Below are 23,213 nucleotides of genomic sequence, written 5' to 3' on the forward strand. Positions count from 1 at the left end.
ACGGTGAAAAAAAAAATTTAAGAAATATTTATTATAAAATTTTCGGAGCCCTCCTCTGCCCCATATAAGAATTTTGAATCTAATACAGCAAAAATGTAATCAATAAAATAAAATATTTATTAAAATTTTATTAGTAATTGATAAAGATTTTTCAAAGCTTATATTTTATACATTTCTCAATAGATAGCGTTAAACTCAACAATTTAAATTATTTAAATAAACATTTCAATATAAATAAAACTTTATTTTACATTTACTTTCTTCTTTTTTTTGCATATATAATTTTTAATCCCAATAAAGTGTCAAAATAAATTAGTACTTGAACTGATGAAGTAGTAAAATATGAGCTGGTGAAATATATTAGTAAGTGTATGTTGCGTATATAAATAATAAGGTATGGAAAAACTCAAACAAAACTCGACAGTACATAAAATAACAGTCAGATGTGGTATGACACACAACTGCGTTGTCAGACCGGATTCTAGTATCGTAGATGTTGAAATTTTCTCTACCTGTAATTGGACAGTATTTTTATACCATTACAACAATTTTACTGTAAACAAAAATTAAACCACCGAGGATAAGATAATGAGTAATAGATCTCAGATATCATACATAAATAATCCGTCAGTTGATTGATAAATTCAATTACTGATAAATCACTCATTTTAAAAAACATTATTTTTATTTATTTTTTATCATCAACGTCAAATTTCATTGAACAAAAGTAAGTAATAAAAACTTCTTTAAATTATATTATTAATGGTATTGACTTTTTTTTTCTTAACTTATAAGATAAATGTCTCTGCCATACTTTGATATATTTTATAGTAATCCAATAACTTAAGATGTAAAATCAATAAATTTTGAAATTTATTCGAAAGTTAAAAAAGTTAAAGGTCAGAAGTTTAGTAAATTTTGTATTATAAAACAATAAAATAAAATTGCTGAAAAAAAACTTTAATATTGAGATATTTGGAAGTAAAAAAAAACCACTTTGTTTATTTTTATTTATTATATAAAAGTTATATTGTATCATTGATTGATTAAATATTACATACTGTGCAATGATACCGTAGTACACTTAACTATAGACAAACATTATACCTTCGATGTCAGTGGCACAGAGTAAACTTTTAGCCTTTATACCAGGTGCATATATGTATATACAACAATAGTAAAAAGTTTAATAAGTTCAAGTAACTATTAAACATTTAACGTTTCAATTTTTTTTTTTTTTTCCTAATCAGAATCTACTCAGTAGACGTGCGTGGGTTACGTATCACTCGAAGACGGTTTGATGAATAGAAAAATATATTACATCATTCATAGTTTTTAAGTTGCAACATTTGTTGGTTCATAAAAAATATTAGAAAATAAATTTATAAAATCCTGGGATTTTATTATTTTTTTGTAAAATTTAGACAACATTTGGCGGAAGTCTGAAGGAATATAAAAAATCTTTATGTTTATACTATTCAAATACATCCTTAGAGTACTTGTATTATTTTAGTTGCAACCTTGTTGCAATGTACTATGTACTGTATAACATTACACACTTGGGACGTATAAAGCAACGGTAATAATTGATAATATTATCGATTTAACGCGGCTGGACGGCTTCGTATTAGTTATACCTGGTCTGACAACTACTCTTTTCTCTCGTCTTATATACATCTCAACATATTTTATCTTGAGTAGAAATCTATCTCGCACTACAATAAATTAAAAAAATTTATAACAAAAAAAATTTATCAATTAAATTAATTATAACATTAAATTATTTCTATGAAATTTAAAAAATTTTTTAAATTCAATATCAAAAATTAAATACGTAAAAAATATATGAGTGTGAATGTATCAGACTTGAGACAAATTGTAATTTTAAAATAAATAATTACAATAAAGAAATTTAAAAAAATGCGCGTACTGATTTTTCAAATATTTAGGTATTTATTTTAAAATTTAAAAAATTGACGTCAGCTACATTCGCGTTCATATAAATATAAATATACTGAATAAACATGTTTATAAACTTTTGTATATGTAAATATAAATTAAAGTATGTCGTCATTGAAATATTTAGTATGCATAAAAAATAATACATTTTAAACTAATCCCACAGCAGTTAAAAAACGTATGTGTGTCACATGTGTCTACATATATATATATATATATATTGATGTTTAAAGTTTTATCTCCATTTGGCTTGTCAAAGGCACAATACAAGATAAAGATCTACGCCCAAATGATTATACTATCAGTATAGAAAAATTCTTTCGACAAATTATAAACTAATGTCTATTTTTTCTTTTTACATTTTTTTTATTGCTCGTTTTTATATTGGCTCGCCTATTTTTTCCCCTTGGGTTTGTTGTATTGTTTGTAGCTGCATTATTGTTAAATGATTCCGATCAACGTAAATACTGTGTATCATCATATCCCTCTACTCACATTGCATACCGATTGTTATTCGACGCCTTATTTTGTAGAAGCGTTATTATATACGTCATTATTTCCTTCTACCCACATCTATGTTCATATATGTACAAACAAATATATATATATATATATATATATATATATATATATATATATATATATATTTTATAATGTACATTACCTGAGTTTATAAGTGAGTTACTTGACATTAGGTCCAGTAAAATATCAAAAATCGTTATACAACATTGTTAACAAAATATATCTATATACATTTAAGTTTCAATATTTATTGGCGTTCGATCGACTATCGATAAAGGACTATAAAACCAGTGAGCGTTATTGTATATATATGTTGTATCTAACGATACGTTTGTGACTATTTTTGCACCGACGTCTCAACGATTTATTTTTAACATTTTCAGGACAAACCAGATTACTACTGTGACCCTGACTTATTATTTTATTTCGTATATGTATATATTTATATATTTTTTTTTTACAACTTTTTATTTAGTTGCTATAACAAAAAAATTTTTTGTCATATTATTGCTATACGTCATAGCGACATATTTTTTATGTTATTGTTAATAAAATTGTTGATGTGCTAGACGAGAAAAAAAAGTTCTTGACCCTCATGTTACAAGATTTATATTGAGAAACCTTTTCAAAACTTAGTGAATGCAGAGGCATTAAAAAAAAAAAAAAGGTTTCCAGATTATGACGTATTTTATTATACACTCATGCGAATATGAATGAGATAAAATTTAAAATTATTTATAATTTTTATAATTAATTACAAAATGTAAAATTATTTCTCAATTTAAGTAAAATTCAAAATTATAAATTATTTTAAAAATTAATTATGCGAGTAATTTGTTAAAAAAAAAAATGACCGTAACTAAAATATAATTTTAACAAAAGGTGTAAATTTAAAATTGATTAATTATTTTGAGAGCTAAAAAATATTTAAAGTTCAGTGCACTTGATTGGCGCCATAAAAATTGCGCGCGCACTTTATCGTGATGGATTAGTGGTACCAAAGGTAAATGTTAAAAATAAGGAAGGGGAAGTTAAATTTAAGAGTGGGAGTAAACCAGTAGAGCAGAGAGCATGAAACTGCGTTAGCGCATTTGTGTGATACGTCGACGGCACGTCGACCTAGAGTAGACTGGTTGGTGATTATAGAAAAAAGAGAACATAGATATAATAGTTAGACAAGGATATACATATATATAAAGAAAGAGTAAGAGAGAAGAAAAAAATTAAGAGGACAAATATATTTTATAAATCAGTGCCAAAGTGCGCAAGTGAAAAAGGACTATTGGAGTAAACAAAGATAATTGTAAGGCTAATGCTTTTGTGACGAGTGATTGGTGTGCCCGGAGTCGATTATATTCATTGTTCAATACTAGTTTTTTTTTTTTTTCGTTTTACTGTAGTGTCAAATTGCGCGCTACAATATTTTATTTACTTTATTATTTAATTATCATCATAATCTTTATCTCTATTGTTATCTTCTGTCTTATATCATAAACTTATATATATATTTTTTTTAATTATATTTTTAATTGTTAATTTTCGCGCGTATGATCATTTAATCAAAGAACAGCTGATGTAAAAATGGCGCGTGACAGTTAGTGTAAGGTTAGACGTGCGCGAAAAATTTTTATTCGATAAAATATAATATAAATATATATATATTTTTCATATGATTTTAAGTAATTATCACTACAATTGTTTGCTTTTATTATTAACATTATATTGGATTCTAATTTAAAAAAAAAAATGAATGATAGTAAAGTTAGCAGACATTTGAAATTAAAACAAATTTTTTTTAACAGAAATAATGAAAAAAAAATATTTTCAAAAAAATACACATGTCGGAAATTTTATAAACTATACGTGCAATTTTTCAAAATATTTTTTTTGTTAAAAAAAATCAACAAATTTTTAAATGTCTGCTAACTTTATTGTCATAAAAAATGATTTAGTTTTTTATTTTTATTTTTTATGTGACAACTGATAAATAACAAACTGTTTATTTAATTAATTAGTATTAATATAATTTTAAGATTGATGAAGCTGATGGAACCCCTGGGTATTGCCCCCGAAACCGTAGAATTACGTACGTTAACACGATGGTCAGAAGTACCAGTCCAACATCGTTACACAGATTATTCAAATTCATTGGGAGAAGAAGCGAATCATTTTACGGATTCTCCTTTTCCCTGTCAAAATTCAATAAATCGCAAGATTGCATTATGGTAATTATGTCACTCATCTGATTTATCATCATAAATAATAATATTTATTTATGATCCTGAAGTTAACATGAGTGTGAATGTAACTGACAAGTGGGAATTTTGAATTTTTAAATAAATAAATAAAATGATTCTGAAGTCAGCAGACAATTAAAAATTTTAGGATTTTATTTTGAATGTTTAAATTTGAAGAAAAAAAAAAACTGAAAAAATGCACATGTAGAAAATTAAAAAGACTATAAGTGCAATTTTTTAAAATATTTTTTTTTTTATAATTTATCGTCTTTTTAAAAATCCAAAAATTATTTGACGTCGGCTAACTTCAGTATCATAATAAAATGTAAGTAATAAAAACTAAAAAATGCGTATTTAGATGAATGAAAATCAGTACGCGCATTTTTTTAAAATTTCATTATTTTAATTAATTAATTTATTTCTTTATTTAAAATTTGTAAATTGTCTTGTCTGCATGATACTGAAATTAGCCGACGTCTAATAATTTTTGGATTTTTTAAAAAACGATAAATTATGAAAAAAAAAATATTAAAAAAAAGTTGCACTTATAGTCTTTTTAATTTTCGACATGTGCATATTTTTAGTTTTTTTTTTCTTCGAATTTAATAGTTCAAAAAAAAATCCAAAAATTTTTAATTGTCTGCTAACTTCAGGATCGTTTGTCTGCTACATTTACACTCATTAAGTTAACAGGCAATTAACTATTTTCGGATTTTTTTTTTCAAATTAATTACAAACAAACAAAAATTAAAAATATGCACATGTCAAAAATTTAAAAGACCACAAGTGCAATTTTTTTATATATTTTTTTTTTTGTATTTTGTCGTTTAAAAAAAATCCAAAAATTATGATGAGTGTAAATGTAGCAGACCTATGACAATTTTTTAATTATACATAAAAAAATTAAATAATTAACATAATAAAACTAAAAAAAATGCATGTACTGAATTTTGAATTGTCTAAATATGTATTTTTTTATTTTTATTTTATAAACATTTTAATTTATTATTTCAAATTTTAAAAATTTGTCACATGTCCGCTATCTTTACTATCATAAAATTATTAGACGTCGGCTAACTTCAGTATCATATTTATTTATTATTTTTTATTAAGAATACTTTTACTTATTTATAATTTATATCTTTTAAAAAGGACTGGTGATATATCAGTGTTACAAGTTGACGCGGTGGTAAATCCTACCAATGAAACTATGAATGACAATAGTCCTACGTGCCAAAAAATATTTTCACGAGCTGGCCCAGCGCTTAATATTGAAATTGATAATGACATTAAAGGTATTTATATTTATTTATTTACACTGTTCAAAATTTATTCCATTTTCCAGGATAATTTTTATAGAAATTTATTAATTTTACTTGAATATCAAATCGATTTGTTCACATAATTAAAAAAATCAAAGCATTATTTTCGATGAAAATATAATGGAACTTCTTTGTGATTAATCAAAATTTTGAGTTGAATTTTAATTTAAAAAATTTTTAAAATACAGTACTAAATTGTTTTTTAAAACCTTTAGTTTTTCATAATTGTGAGTTTATTAAAGTCTTGCTATGAAATTTGTCGCATTTAAAAATTAATTTTAAGGTAAGACCTAGTACCCGATCATTCATGTATTTGTATATCTATATTATGATCTTGGTTAGTAAGGAATTAACAATTGACAACGAATCAATCACAAAAAAAATAGAACTGAAAATATGCGCTTGTAAAATATTATAAAAATTATAAGTGCAATTTTTTAAATCATTTTTTTTTAAATTTATCGTTTTGAAAAAAATCCAAAATTTATTAGACGTCAGCTAACTTTAGTACCATATCTATATTTAGTAAATTGTGATAAATAGATATTGAAATTCATGGAGTGATCGAGTACTAGTTCTCTAATCGGGTACCAGTTCTTTTACCTGACATGAAAAAAAAAGAATTTTAAATTAAAATTACGGTTTTTCAAATAACTGACAGCTTTAAGATGAATATTTAAAACCAATCGACTTATGGACAGCAAAAAAACAATTACGGAAATAAAATAAAATAAAATACATCGTAATTTTAATATTTATGACATTTATGACTGGAAAATTTTGAATTATGTGAAAATAAAGTATATAAACAAGTTAATTTATAATCATATTTACATTTTATTTTTTTGATTTATCTAAACTCGTCAATAATTTCACGTGATTTGCTTTAGACTTGAAGGAAAATTTTTAACAGTTTATTAATTAATTTATTTATTTATTATACTCTAATCGGCTTTACATAAAAATACATACAAAATATAAGAGGAAAATTGTGTAATGATTAAAATAATAAATTGCACTTAATTATACACTGATAAAAGAGTTGACTTGATTCAAGAGAAAAAATCCTGAACCAAGAATAGCATTTTGAAGAAAATGATTTTCTTGAGTCAAGAAAAAAAATTCTTGAGTCATGATCTTCTTCTTGGTTCAAGTAAATTCCTCTTGGTTCAAAAATTTTTTCTCTTGACTCAAGAAAATTATTTTCTTCAAAATGCTATTCTTGGTTCAAGATTTTCGCTCTTGAATTAAGTCAACTTTTTTATCAGTGTACAAGACACAGACTTGGATTTAAACAACGGATAGAAATTATTATAGGTCAATATAAAAACAAAAATTTATGAAATTTTTATATACAATTATTATTAGTGATTAGACTAATTATAAGTAAATGACAAGTGAATAAATTGACTTGATTATGTTAATTATATAAAATGGATTGACTGTTTTATCAATCAGTCAAATCGAAACCAATTTTTGTATGTTTGTTTATGGTATTTTTATTTTTAACAGCTTTTATAATAATTAAATTGCACCGAGAATAATAATCTTGAACTTTTTAGTCTGGGAAATGGATATTTAAAGAAAAGTACTAAAAATAATGGAGTAAAAGTATCGCGAGTAATCGAATAATTATTGGAAAGTTAATTAACTCAACAGCTTTTTAGTTTTAAAGCTGTCGTAAAATTGACTTTAAAAAAAATTGACAATATAAAAACGTCAATTCATAAAACTATCATTTGTAGTTAAACTAAAAATAAACTAAACTATAGATATTTTTACGTTCAATAAATTTTTTTTAATTTGAATATTTAGTTATTAGTAAACTTCTTTTTAGTTTTACTTTTATTTTCTCTAACGATAAATTATTATTTTTTACAGAATGTAAAACGGGTGAAGTAAGAGTTAGTCAAGCTCATAATTTACCTGCGCGTTATATTATTCATACAGTTGGGCCAATTTATCATGTAAAATATCAAACTGCAGCTCAAAATACCCTTCATTGTTGTTATAGGTATGTTAGAAAGATTTTTAAATAAATACCATAGGATGACAAGCTAGTGAATCGCCAGCAGAAGGATATCTGGGTCATCTGAGGGTATGTTGGTACTAATAAGATACGTTCGCTCTGCAAGATTCAAATCTTTATCTACTTTGGTTTTTGAATATATCGAAAAAAACAGAAAATCAGAAAATAAAATTTTCTCGAAAACGACTTGACTGATTTGAATGAAATTTGGTCACATCATAGAAAAAGGCTAAACTCGGGAAAAATAACTCATAATCTTCATAAAAATCTTCTCAAACAGCCGATTTTTCCCGAAATTATTTTTTTCTCTATGAAAACGTGTTCGTACAATTTTGAAACTAATTTTTTTTTATATCTGTTTCGATGTAGAATAACTTCTTAAATCTACGGCTCCTCATTTTATTTCAGAAATTACGTCTCGGACAAAAAAATCTCAGCAAAAACATCTCATAAAAAAATATCTCTATGAGCAAGACAAGAATGCACTTAATATTTATATGGAGATATTTTTGCTGATATAGGGTAGAGGTATCATTTTTGGTCACTTCAGGGTCAGTTTTGGACGCATGAAAAATTAAAATAAAATAATTTTTAAAAGACGCATTATCATAATTAATTTTTGAAAAATGTTAATAGATACTTTTATCCCACTATTACAATGGTAATTTTATTTATACTTTGTCAGTAATTAAAATAAAGTATCAAATGTCCAAAAATAGAACAGTGGCCACAAATAGTACTTCTACCCTATTTTGACTGAAATGTAAAGCGAGGTCACTTAAATCTGCAAATTGATCGAAAAGGTACGCCGTATTGAAAATAATAAAAAATCGATTTATTTCAACGTTTTTACTCTTGAAACAACAGAAACGAAGCTTATTCGATTACATACTTTATGGTTGCAGATATAATCAAAACCATAACATGGAAACAATTTTATTTTATTAAAACGAGCAACCTGCAGTTACTACGTGACTGCCCAAATATTACTACTAAATTTATAAAATACGCAGAAAAAAAGGATTTCTTGCCGCAACAAAATTTTAATTTGCACCAAGAAATTTTATGCATTATCAATTAAATACAAAAATTGTCTTGGGGCGAGAAAAGATTTTTTTGGTCAAGAAATAATTCCATGCACCAAGTAATTTTTTCTAGTTCTAAATAAATTTTTGTTTTCAATTCGCAATGCAAAAAATTTATTGGGGTAAGTAAAGATTTTCTTTAGGCGAGTAAAGATTTTTTGTGTCAATGAATCCTTTTTTTTTCTATGCACACTTTTTTGGCTTTGAGAAGCTTCCTAAAGCCAAAAGGGAGTATAAGAATCTGTCATTTTGGAATAAGTAACGCGATATAAATAATATAGCTATATATTCAGTGACATTCAGTCATATTTAGTGACAGAATAATTAAAGTATTAATTTATTTAAAGAAAATAAATTCGATCCTCTTTTTTTCCCGCGTAATTTAAATGTAATTCGAATGATATAGATAAATCTATTTATCTCAATACTTGGCAATTAAAAAGAGTTTAATGTATGAAAAGGCACAAATTCAAGTCAAGACCTATCTAATGATGTCAATTTCAATAACACTAACTAATTCTATCATATAGATATGTCGGGAAGAAAATTTTCCTTATTCTCTTAATAATATAGATAATTTCATAATTAATTTTTAAATACGTAGATAAAGACCTAAAACTTGCTGGATCAACGTATCTTAGTACCCATGTACCCTTATATGATGACCCAGATATCTTTCTGGGCCGATTTATTATGCTTATCATCCTATGACCTTTATAATAAAAAAATAAAATTAATTCCAAGATTAATAAATAATTTGTTTTTTATTAGAAATGTTTTGCAAAAAGCTAGAGAAATGGGACTACGTACAATTGCATTACCTGTGATCAATTCAGTTCGTCGTAATTATCCACCCGATGCTGGAGCACATGTTGCACTTCGTACAATACGTCGTTTTTTAGAACAATATAATGACTCAATTGTCTGCATTGTTCTTGTTCTTGAGCCTTGTGATCTGGGTATTTATCAAATTCTTCTGCCACTTTATTTCCCGCGTAATTATGAAGAACAAGATAATGCTTGTTGGCAATTACCAAGTGATATTGGAGGTCCCGATGGTGAACCATTATTGCCTGATCGACAAATTCGTATAATAGATAATCCTCAACATACACTCCACAGTAATATTTTAGATAAAAATATATTTATTATTTAAATTTAAATATTATTCAAATTTTTTAAATTTATTTTTATATATTTTATTGATTTAAGGTGATGAAACTATTGAATTGTCAAGTCAGCTGGATACATCATTGAGTCTTGGTGAGCATGCATTTACCCAGATGCATGGAGATTTAGATAGACAAAGGCTTCTTGGAGAACGACCACTTACTGATCCTATTGCTGATATTATGATCAAGCAGATGCAGCAAAAAGAAAGGTAAGAAAAATTATTTGTCTATTCAGCTTAAAATTTGATAATAGAATAATATGTGAAGTTTTAAATATATCATACTAAAATTAGCCGACGTCAATAATTTTTGGATTTTTTTAAAAACGATAAATTATAAAAAAAAAAATATTTCAAAAAATTGCAGCTATAGTTTTTTAAATTTTCTACATGTGCATATTTTTTTTTTTTTTTTATATTAAATTGTTGATAAAAAAGTCCGAAGATTGTCTGTTCACTTCAGGATCATTAAAATATGTAATTAAAAATGATACTGAAGTTAGCAGATGTTTAATAATTTTTGGATTTTTTTTTAGACGATAAAACATAAAAAAAAAAATATTTGAAAAAATTGCACCTGTAGTTTTTTAAATTTTCTACATATGCATATTTTTATATTATTTTTTTGCAATTGATTTATTGAAAAACGAAAATTCAAAAAAATTTAAATGTCTGCTAACTTCAGGATCATAATTAAAAATACAAAAAGGATTCGTTATTAATTCAAAATGAAAAATATAAATTATAATTAATTTTTATAAGTATAATTATGAAATACTTTGAACAAATTTACGATCATAGAAAAGTTAATAAAACTTACAAAAAAAAATTTTATAAAAATTGTTAATAAAGAAGGAATCTATAAAAATTTTTATATTATTTTTAAAAACAGTATCGATAATACAGTTGTTACAAATTGACGAGCAATAATTTGATGAAACTTCATGAGTGCTGCATAAAATTCAATTATTATTTAAAAATCAAGCTACAAAGTACAAATAATTATTCGAACATAGTCATCAAAAATATCATAAGCAAATGAATAATTTTTTAATTATTTAATATTTTAATTTTCATCCTTAACTAATTGTCTTCTTAAATTTTAAAAAATTAAAATTAATTTTAAGTATTTGAATATTTAAAGAAAACAAAAATATTTAATTATTTAAATTTAAAAAAATAAAATTATGCCCTTGTAAAATAATTATTTGGGCAAATTATAAAAATTTTCACAGGACACTAGTATTTGTACTGTTGTATTTTCATTATTGAACCAAACAACAGCTTGTAATTTATGTTACATTTGAAAAATATCTTTGAAAGCATTTATATTTGTTTGTAGAGTTTTAGAGCTTTTAGGTTTATTTATAGTGTTGAATTTAATTGAAACAAGTAGAGCACAAGGTATTGAGTACATGCCTGCCGGATGTAATGACGTCAGATATTTAATATAACTATAAATTTTATGAATAACTATTTAAATTTAATACTTAATTACGTATTACTGGAAATTTAAAATAGTCATTTTTTTTTTTTTTTTTTTTTGTATTGCGCCAAAAAATTTTTGTTTGTCATAATAGATAATTTATTAAATTAATTAATAACTAATTAATAATTAAAAATATTGCAACTGATAATTAAAATTATCACAAATATTAGTGTCGATAAAACTTGACTATAAATAATTAAAAATAAGAATAAATTTATATTTATATCCAAAAAAATGTCTAATTATAAATTAATAGATTTAAATAATTATGATATTTGAATTTTAATAAACATTACAATTATATTAGAAAACAAAAGTTAATTCGATGACGTAAATAACGTCGACGGGAGAACGTCTAGTCGATTGGTCTGATGAACGCAAGCGCTTTGAAGACTTACGATATGAGATACTTTTTCTTTACTTGCCGAAACGACGACGACGACATTATTGTATCTCGTTTATTCAATATAAGTTAAACTGTTGAAGCAACAGCTCGCGATATTTTTTTTCATAATATACTTATCACGTTGTACGCGTAATTATTTACACTTGTATATCAATTAAATATTCGCACTACGTCTTCATTTATAAATCTCCTCGCCAGTCATCATCTCCGTCGCAATCACCCTATTTTTTATAACTTTAATTTATTATATATTTTAATGATATATTTTATAATTTAATATAAATCAATATCGTATTTAAATATATATTAAAATTTTTAATTTTTTTTATGTGATATTTTTTACCGAGTGATATTGTGTCATATTTTATAAATTTTATTGATTATTGGAAACTGAACTATTTTTAAAAAAAAAGTTGACTTTTTAATAAAAACTTATTTAAATAAAAATAGTTACATTTAAATAATGGTGATGATTGACATGACAGATGTAAGATTAGACGAAGATGACGATGAAGATCGGTGGGTACATTAATATTTTATATTTTTATAATTATAAATCCATAATATATTCGTATAATATGCAATATTTCGGATTTGTAAAGAGTTTATTAATCTTGTTTACATATAATATGATAATGAATGCTAATTTACGTATGTCTGTAGAATGCAGCTAAAGAAAAGAAGAAAGATATTACGTTAATGTCTCAAGCCGTGTACTTGACCCGAAAAATCCGTGTATCGGCCTCTGTCTAATCCCCTACCCTTTAACATTTTCGTTCGTTCAATAATAAACTGAGCCATTCGTATTCTATAATACTTATTATTATTTTTATTATATTTTTAATTCAATTGAACTTATTAATTTAAAATATAAATAATAATTCATATCGATTATTTTTTATTACAAGTATAAATTTACTTATTAAAATTATTAAATAATATATTTAATTAAATTATACTTGTATTTATAATTAAATAATAAATTTATAAATAATGATTTCAGGTATGAAAGATTGCTGAGACGAGCAAAAACGGAAGATCTAACGGAAGTCTCAGGGATTGGGTGCCTTTATCAGAGTGGTGTTGATAGACAAGGAAGGCCAGTTGTCATTTTTGTTGGTAAATGGTTTCCAGCAACAAAAATAAATTTAGATAAGGTATGAAATTATTATCAATTATTTATATTTACGATGTAAAAAAATCGGGAGTGAATTCAGAGTAATTACGTATTTTATTTAAATCAAAATTCACTCCGTCACTTGGAGTTTTTACAAAAAATCCCTCCGCTTACAGAGTAAATAGGGAGTTTGTTTTTTCACTGGAGTGGTTTCGGAGTGGTCTGGGTTTTATTTAAATCCGTGTTTACTCCAATTCGGAGTTTTAATATTAAAATAAATTCCCTTCGGAGTAAATTTGATTCCAAACCAGAGTTTCAATATTAAAATAAATTCCCTACAGAGTAAATTTTACTCCAAACCAGAGTTTTAATATTAAAATAAACTCCCATTCGGAGTAAATTTTACTCCGAGGGGACTAAATAAATACGCAGTAATCTACTCCGTATTTACTCTAAATTTAATCCGCATTCACTCCGAAAATTTTTTACAGTGAAGGAAATAACAACAAATAAATAATTTATTATTTATTTAGACTTAATTTTTAAAAATTATTTATTAATTTCTTAATGCATCCGGACATGTGTGACCATGTGTAAACATAAACAAAAACATGTTCTAGTAATAGATAATATGACGTCAGAAATTTATTACGACGTCATAATCATAGACAATCGATATTTTATTTTCGCGATAATATAAAAATAAAGATAAATGATCAGTTAGAGTAATCATCTATTGACCTTTTTCGTATATTTATTTAACAAACAATAAATATGATCGTTGACAAGTTAAATCTACATGGATAAAAATATACGTCAATTTTTTTTCTGTAATTATTATGCAGTATATATTTGCGATAAAATATCATAATTCAATAAAATGAAAGTACATTTTCTTACAATCTCTTATTTATTAATTTACTGCGACGTATAAATTTCACTAGATACATTTTTCTTTATCGTCATTTATTTCTTCTTCTAGTTAATCTTTATGACGCATAAACAATCAAATAGATATTTATTCTGAATAATTAAATGGAATTTTTTATCGGTCATGTTTGTTAAAAAAAAAAAAAAAAACATTCAATTAAAAATACATTTGTATTAATATACATATTTTAATAAAGAATTGTCAACAATAAAGTTGTTGTGATTAAAAAATCTTATTTTATTGCATGGAAATTAATAGCCTTCCGATTTATTTTTACTTACTTGTAATTGAAGGTTTATTGATTTTTTGTAGAATTTAATCCAAGTTTTTAATTTGAATGAATGCAAGTAAATAAAAAAAATCAGTTAATTACAAGTAATTTTTTTTTTACATGAGTGTGAATGTAGCAGGCATTAGACAAATTTCAAACTATTCATAAATAGATTAAATAATTAATGAAATAAAATTTTTAAAAAATGCGCATTTGAAAAATTCAAAAATTAACAAGTGCATTTTTTAAAAATATTTTTTTTTAATTATTTATAATTTTAAATTTATCTGATGTCTGCTACATTCACACTCAGTTTTTTTACATATAATTAAAATTACTAAAAAATTTCAATAACGAAAATGAAAAAATTATAAAAAGACAAAAATAATTTCAATTGTTAAAAAAAAAAATTAAATTTTTTTTTTAAATTATTAAAAATAAATCAATTAGACTAATTTTTTTTTTCACATCTTAAGCGCAAATGCGCTGTGTGCCTTACGATCAAAATTATTTTTTCAACAAATTCACTCACGTTAATTCATCTCTACATTTTTTTTTTATTACATTAAAATTGTATACTAGTACAAAAATAATTTATTGAGAAATAATTTCGACCCAGTATTAAGTCGGTTCATTACTCTATTGATTAAAAATGAACTATTTTAATGCAAGATACCAGTGCTGTGAATTGTCTTGTACGAATCTACGGAACCACGATAACTTTCGAAAAATATAATAAATTGGCCTAATTTTTTTTGAGTTGCTTTGAATTTTTTGTCACAATAACCCTTTTGAAAATTACTATCTAAATTTTTTTTGTTTTGTTGCGATTAATAAAAAACTTGAAACTGCCAGTTCATGAAAAATTTAGTTGCCATTTTTTATTTTTATTATTATCACTTTTTATTTTTTTTCTTCCACCAATTACTGGCAGCAGCACTAGTGGTACAGTAGGATTAAAAAATAAAAAGAGACATTTAAGAAAAAAAGGCAAAATATTTTTTAAAAAGTTTAAAAAATAATAAAAATTAAACTGAACAAAAAAAATTAAATTAATAATTTAAAAGTTAAATAAAAATCAATGAAATATTTTTTAATTTAGTCGTTTTTAACTGCCGGGGTCATTAGCGACTATAAATTATCGGGAGTGATACGTTAAGACTTTAAGAAATTTATGAGGTCAGCGGCGACCCGAATTTCAGAGGATTAATTTTTTCGGCAAACACTAGGATTCGAACCCACGTCTAGTCAGTTACCAAGTCTACTTATCACTCGGTCATGGCGTCTGGTTTAGGCCGATTTTTATTTACAAAAATTTTTCAATAAATAAAATTATTTTAATAATTTTATATTTATGTTACATGACCAATTGTTTAAAATCATAACAATTATATCACTTTTATTCTTATCTACATAATTTAATATTTAAATTACTTGTATCTTTCATCTGTACAATTTATAAATAACTATTATCAGAATTGCAATAATTTTTTAAACGGTGATGTTTTTAGCTTTAAAGTAAATTCTTTTTTGCTGTACAATTTTTTTATACAAATGCTGTATTACAATATTTTATTCAACAATACATATATGTGATACTTTTTTTTGTTTTAGGCCTTACTATATTTGATACAGCTTTTAGATCCCATTGTCAAAGGTGACTACGTCATAGCCTACTTTCATACTCTTACAACCAATAACAATTACCCCAGTTTTCGTTGGTTACGTGAAGTATACGATGTGCTTCCTTACAAGTAAGTTTTATTTAAATAATATATTTTTAATCAGTATAACATTATCCGATTATAATCATATTCATCATTAGTATTTATTAATTAATTACTTTCAAGTTCAAATCACATAATTACTAACAATAATTTTTAATTTATTATTTATTATTTATATTTAAATATTTTTATAATTTAAAATTATATTATCTATATTTTATAATTACACACGAAGATAAAACTGAATAAAACATTTTAGTCATTATGATATAAATATCTGTTAATTTCACATTAGTCATTTATCACAAATAAAATGTTTATTTACGGCATGATTTTTTAAAAGTAAAATTTATTTTTTACATCAGTAAATAAACTTAATATCAATTTAATTTAAAATCTATATATTTCTTAATAAAATTTTGAATTGTTCACTTAAATAATAATAACGAGCAACTTGCCCAAATATCACTACTAAATTTATAAAATACGCAGAAAAAAAGGATTTTTTGCCGCAACTAAATTTAAATTTGCACCAAGAAATTTGATGCATTATCAATTAAATACAAAAATTGTCTTGGGGCGATAAAATATTTTTTTGGTCAAGAAATAATTTCTTGCACCAAGTAATTTTTTCTAGTTCTAAATAAATTTTTGTTTTCAATTCACAATGCAAAAAATTTATTGGGGTAAGTAAAAATTTTCTTTAGGCGAGTAAAGATTTTTTGTGTCAATGAATCCTTTTTTTTTCTATGCACACTTTTTTGGCATTGAGAAGCTTCCTAAAACCAAAAGGGAGTATAAAAGTCTGTCATTTTGGAATAAGTAACGCGATATAAATAATATAGCTATGTATTCAGTGACATTCAGTCATATTTAGTGACAGAATAATTAAAGTATTAATTTATTTAAAGAAAATAAATACGATCGTATTTTTTCCCGCGTAATTTAAATGTAATTCGAATGATATAGATAAAACTATTTATCTCAATACTTGGCAATTGAAAAGAGTTTAAACTATGAACAGGCACAAATTCAAGTCAAGACCTATCTAATGATACCAATTTCAATAACATTAACTAATTCTATCATATAGATACAGCGGAAACAAAATTTTCCTTATTCTCTTAATAACATAGATAATTATATATTTTCTTAAATTTCAGATATAAAAAAAATCTCAAACATTTCTACATCATCCATCCTACTTTTTGGACCAAGGTTTGTATTTTATTTATCTATTTCAAATAAAAAGAAAAAAAAACAAATCTATCTTTTGCTTTGAATAAAAAAAATAAACGGAAATAAATATACAAAGCGGTAAGATTTCTCACGATTGATAAACTTGTTATTGCATTATCTACTCGACCTTACACGCGTATAATGTTTTGTGTTCTAAGTGATTTCCGTGACTTTTTTTACATGAACTTATTTATATCAGACCTGTCGAGAAGATTAATTGCCATTCAGATAAATTATACAACAGTTATTTATTATTAATTAATAGAGTAATGATGATAAATTAATTTACATTTACTAGATGATGACCTGGTGGTTTACAACATTCATGGCACCAGCAATTAAACAAAAAGTTCACAATTTACCTGGTGTTGAATATTTATACGAAGTAATGTCTCCAGATCAATTGGAAATTCCGGCTTACATTACGGAATACGATATGACGGTAAATATATATAGATATTTTTACATTTATATTATAAAATAATAGATAAATATATAAATAAATATTTATTTTACATGAATGATATTAGATACTAGATTGCATACGCAATATGTAAATACAGGAAATTCCGGTTTAAAATAAATATTTATTACTCTATAAATTATGAATTAATTGATAACAATATAATTAATCACAAACAATAAAAAAATAGAAATTATTGAAGTACACCAAGATCATGAATAAATTAAAATAAATTAATTTTAATCATTCGACAATTATATTAACTATTAATATGATTATCGTGTGCGTATATTAAAATTACATGTTATTATATACGTAATTTAATAACTTTTTTTCATGGTCTTTAGAATGACGAATGTTTATATGAAATTATTAATTTCTTATCTTCGAAACAAAAAATAAAAAAAATTTTTTTATCAAATTATTACTGATCTTCAAATTAATTTTAAAAATAAAATCCATGAAATATATGACACGCGCGCTATATATATTATATTCTAGTTGCTCTTAATTTTAACAATTATATATATTAATTTTGAAGTGATCTTCAATGATCGTTGCATTACAAGTTTAATTTAGATGGTAAAAAAATATGTTTATTCATCAGAAGTATTTTATCTTGAAATAAACAGTGCACGCGAAAATAATTTACTGTAATAAAACTTACTAATAATAATAATAATCGTGTTGCTGTAATTTAAAATGTTAAAATTAGCGCGCATTTATTTTTTATACTTTTGTATTTTTATCATAACATCTTTTATGGCTGTATTCCAATAATAACTTCCACATCATTATTACCTGTTACACAACTTTACAATAAGTTACATTGTATAAGCAATCTAGTATTTGACTTTGTAATTGACATTGTTAAAAATTGTGAAGAATAGGCAGGAATATTCCATACCCAGGGTAGCCGCAGGCCGGGAATATCGGGAATCATCAGGGAATTTAATGCAACCGGAAATTTCATGGAAATACCAGGGAATTTCGAAAAGTATCCGGGAATTTAATTGCGACAGTTCAAAATTAAATAGTTTGTTGGGAATTTGAGTATCGTAATCGCAAATGAAATAATCGGTTCCGAAAATTACTTTTTTAAATTACTTTGTATCTATTTTTATGCTTATTAATAACGTCACAATTTTCAGAAAGGTTAAAAGAATGCACTTAATTTTTTTCAAAATTATCAATGAACTCAATTTCGAGAAAAAAAAAATGCAAAAAAGGCGGCGCCGCGCTCATTATGCGACCTACGAAGGATTAAGGGGGACCACTAGTGTGAAATTTTGAAAAAATCAATTTTTTTTACATATTTCAATGGTCTAACTTCAAAAATAAGATACTAAAATTTAGAGTGCATATTTCGAATAGTTTTTTTGAGTTACAGCCATCGGAAGAGCAGCCGCTTATCGGTTCTCAAAAATACATTTTTCAAAATTGCTGCAGTTATAACTCGAAGACGAAACATTCGATCGATTTTATTCGAATTGCAGCTTCTTTTTTATATGTTTCTACGTACCATGAACCTCTAGTTTTCCAATCGAATCAAAAATGTAATTTTGCCAGACCAAAAATCATCTAATTTTCGCGCAAAATTTGAAACTTTATTTAAAAACTCCGCCATTTTGTAAAATTTCAATTTTTTTCTTAGCCCGAGGATCATGGTACGGAAAATACCTTCTAGTTTAATAAACTTTTTGGTTTTTTCTATTCCATGGACTATGGTCGCTATCCCCGTGTAAAAAAATTATTGTTCATAATGAATTTAAATATAAATTTCATCTCGAAACTCAGATCGTGACACAAATATGACTTTCATCATTAATTTGTATCAAGAACTTTAATCACGTCTAAATTATGATCAAAATCTCAGTAAAATTTAAATCCAAGTGATCCGAAGTCCATTCACTAAATTAATTTTGAAATCGAAACTGATTTACGTAAATCAAGTACTTGATAGAAGAAGTTTATTGGTAATTTCTGAATCGATAAATTTTACAAAAGGTTTAATTCAGTAAAAATTCAGTCAAGTTTCTATCAAAGTCATCCCAAGTCCAATTCAAAGACGTAATCAATTAATTTTATAATTGGTACTGATTTACTAGACGAAAATTTGGAGTAAATTCATGATGAAAGTCATATTTGTGTCACGTTCTGAGTTTCGTCATGAAATTCAGATCTAAATTCATTATGAACGAAAAATTTTTTTTACACGGGTCACTGCAGTAGTGGGGGGACTTTTTTTTGGAGCGTTGAGAGATTGTGAATTTACTCGCTAAATTTTGAATTTTTTGGTCCAAAAACTTTATCTTGTATTCATTATATATCTACAAAACATTAAAACATTCTATGCAGTAGTATTCTCTAAAAAAATTCCCAAAAATCATCTTTTTTTCAGCCGGTCACACTAGTGGTCCCCCTTAATGCTTTATCTTTTTTTTTAACCAATTATCAAAATTTGAATACGGCCATTATAATTAAGTCATTGAATATGTTAAAATTGTTGAGGGCACTGTCTGAGAATGGCCTTAAGTGAACATCTACTCAATTGTTCTTTGTACTACCCTATAATAAATTTTATTTATAAACATTATTTTATTTATTTGCAGATCAACGGTATGAGGTATTATCAACCCAATCAATCACCAGATTCATTAACGTAATTACAAGACATCAGTGTGCATTTTTTTCTTTAATTCATCAAAAAAGAAAAATTAGAAGAAAAAAAATAATAAATTGGCAACTGTTTGTATATCGTCGCCTTTGCACACGCTAGCCTTACCCCCAGTTATTTGTTTATTAGATGAATACTGGGAATCCTATGCCCAAATGAAAAAGTATAACGATCGTAAAAAAAAAGAGTGTGAGCTCAAAAAATAGTAGTTTGAAAAAAAAGGAAAGTTATATATATACATTAGGGTGGGCCAACGAAAAAAACTAATGCAAGGATACATTTTTGTAGGAAATTAAACGCCCTACAAAAAAAGTCTCTTATCATTTTTTGATAAATCCATCTGTTCAAAAGTTATTGCGGTTCGAAGTCAAATTTCTAGTAAATTTTGAGATCTTTTTACTTTTCCAGCGAAACTATCAGACTTATCACAAAATGTCATAGGACCTTTTTTGTAGACAATTTTATTCCCTACACATTATTTCTCATAAAGTTTTTTCGAATTCCGCATTTTTTTCTATTTATTTCCATTTTAATGTCCAGCTCTTTTTTTTAAGACTTTGACTAAAGAAAAAAAGAATTAATTTTTTTTTTGGCCCACCCTAATATACATACATATATGTATAAAAAAAAATAAAAATAGTTATTATGAAGTACAATAGATTATTGAAAGCCGAAAGCAGTTAAATATGAAAAAAGTGTGAAATTTTTAATCTATATATGACGAAAATAATATACTTGCAACTGTTGAACAAAAAAAAACGAAATAACTGCCAAGCAACATCAGAAATCAGTATTTATAGCATCGCGCGAAACCTTTTATTATTTTTCAAATAGAATAATTATAAATAATTCCGACGTTTATTTAAAATATAAATTAGATCCGAAAGTAGTAAGCGTGCGTATTAAATAATCGCTAAATCTTAATGCGATAAATTTTGTCAAATAGATTTTATTGAGAGTGAATAATAAAAATAATAAATATTTTAATATTTAATTTTGTTATCTAGTAACTGTCTTACTTTATTATCGTCAGTATTTTTATAAAAATTGAATATTAAAATATTTATTAATTAAAATTTATGAGATTGATGGTATAAATTATAGAGTTATTAGATTGTTAGACAGTTGATACTGAGTTTTAAAATCCTGAAGTGGTTGTTGTTATAGAATCAAATACAATTTATTGTAAATTATTACTATTTTACTAATTGATCTTTGCTAATAATAGTGTATATGTTAAATCTTGCACGCATTATATACGATAAAAAAAAAAATAATGAACCCTGAAAGGATTTGTAAAAACTGGCTTGAATGTTTACGTGACTATATGTGCTATTATTATTAGTGTTATTACCATAATTATAATAATTATTTTATATTTTGAGTGAGAGTTAATCCGAGTTTATTAAAAATGAAATGATTACAATTATAGGCTTAATTAATTAGTATATTATTAAGTGAAGCAATAAGATGTAAAGAGCTTGAGCTACTCTTTAATTTTAGACGCTGCGTCGTTGTTGACAATTTTTGACGAAAAAAAAACTATACATATAAACAAAATGAAAAATAAATTTAAAAAATTTAGAGTTAATTGATAATTCCGTTTTTATTTTTATGGGTTGATTAAATGACTATTTATTTAAGTCATCAATCATTGTAAAGAAAATTAATTATTTAATTTAGTATGAGATATAAATATCAATAATTAAAAAAATACGGTCCGCATCACTTGGATAGCCTCACCTATTTTTTTTCAATAACTGATTCTTTACTTGCTGAGATATAAAATTATCTGAATATTTTGTATTACTTATTTAAGACAGAACAAGATATGTTATTAGTGTTCGAGAAACAAAGCGAGGATATTGTGAAGGGGACATGCCACTGGTTGGCAGTTCGTCACATGGATACCCTCAGTCAAATTTATTGCGCAAAGGAACTAATACGTTTCATTTTCGTATTATTATGTTGTAATTTTATACCGTGGTGAATAAATTAAAATCGATTTAAAACACCAAAATTGGTTACTGTATAAAATGGGGCGCAATAAAATGTTAAGTATTGAAGAAATTAATAAAATTAATTTTTTACTTAATCAAAATTTATCTCATCATGAAATCGCTAGAAGAGTGAATAGAAGTGCTAAAGTTATTAATACTTTCGTGAAAAACAATGAAAACTACGGAAAAAATTATAAAGGTCGAACGAAATTTGCAACAACGCCAAGGAAACGTCGAATGATAATTCGCGCGGCATCTAATTCCATTAAGACTGTGAGGCAAATAGCGGGAGAAGGAACAGCAGCATCTATTTCAATTATAACAAGAGTGATAAGACGGCCAAAGCATCTAAAGAGAATGAAATTGAAGAAAAAATCGGCTTTGAATCGAAAACACACATCTTTTATTTGTAAAAGAACATATGAGTTGGATAGATAAATGGCTACAAGTAATTTTTTCAGATGAAATAAAATTTAATTTAGATGAGCCTGATGGATGTAACTATTACTTTTATGATTTGCGGAAGGAATAAAAAATTTTGATTAAGAATCAGATATTGAAAAAAATA

The 23,213-nt window shown here is 25.1% G+C and overlaps 1 protein-coding gene across 4 annotated transcripts; it reads left to right on the plus strand.

Annotated features, from left to right (window-relative positions):
- The first annotated feature begins 450 nt into the window (after positions 1-450).
- On the plus strand, positions 451-23,138 carry LOC130675341 (protein GDAP2 homolog). 4 transcript variants are annotated; one of them, XM_057480939.1, is made up of 11 exons: positions 451-727; positions 4,515-4,706; positions 5,871-6,013; positions 7,922-8,054; positions 9,926-10,275; positions 10,367-10,535; positions 13,224-13,377; positions 16,154-16,293; positions 17,430-17,484; positions 17,804-17,947; positions 20,581-23,138. In XM_057480939.1, the coding sequence occupies exons 2-11, from the start codon at positions 4,519-4,521 to the stop codon at positions 20,632-20,634; spliced, it is 1,530 nt and encodes a 509-aa protein (XP_057336922.1). In that variant the 5' UTR covers positions 451-727; positions 4,515-4,518; the 3' UTR covers positions 20,635-23,138. The 4 variants fall into 4 exon arrangements, with proteins under 4 accessions (XP_057336922.1, XP_057336919.1, XP_057336923.1 ...); XM_057480936.1 differs by lacking the exon at positions 451-727 and adding an exon at positions 3,543-3,784; XM_057480940.1 differs by lacking the exon at positions 451-727 and adding an exon at positions 3,929-4,160.
- The last annotated feature ends 75 nt before the right edge of the window (positions 23,139-23,213 follow it).

This window comes from Microplitis mediator, chromosome 10, assembly GCF_029852145.1.
Source record: "Microplitis mediator isolate UGA2020A chromosome 10, iyMicMedi2.1, whole genome shotgun sequence".
NCBI lineage: Eukaryota > Metazoa > Arthropoda > Insecta > Hymenoptera > Braconidae > Microplitis > Microplitis mediator.

What these genes read in the sequence shown, in the direction of transcription:
- LOC130675341 (XM_057480939.1), top strand. Translation starts at nt 4,519, where the DNA reads ATGAAGCTGATGGAACCCCTGGGTATTGCCCCCGAAACCGTAGAATTA. An exon ending in ACCCTTCATTGTTGTTATAG is followed by an intron (nt 8,055 to 9,925) that starts GTATGTTAGAAA and finishes GTTTTTTATTAG; the next exon opens with AAATGTTTTGCAAAAAGCTA. An exon ending in CAAAAATAAATTTAGATAAG is followed by an intron (nt 13,378 to 16,153) that starts GTATGAAATTAT and finishes TTTTTGTTTTAG; the next exon opens with GCCTTACTATATTTGATACA.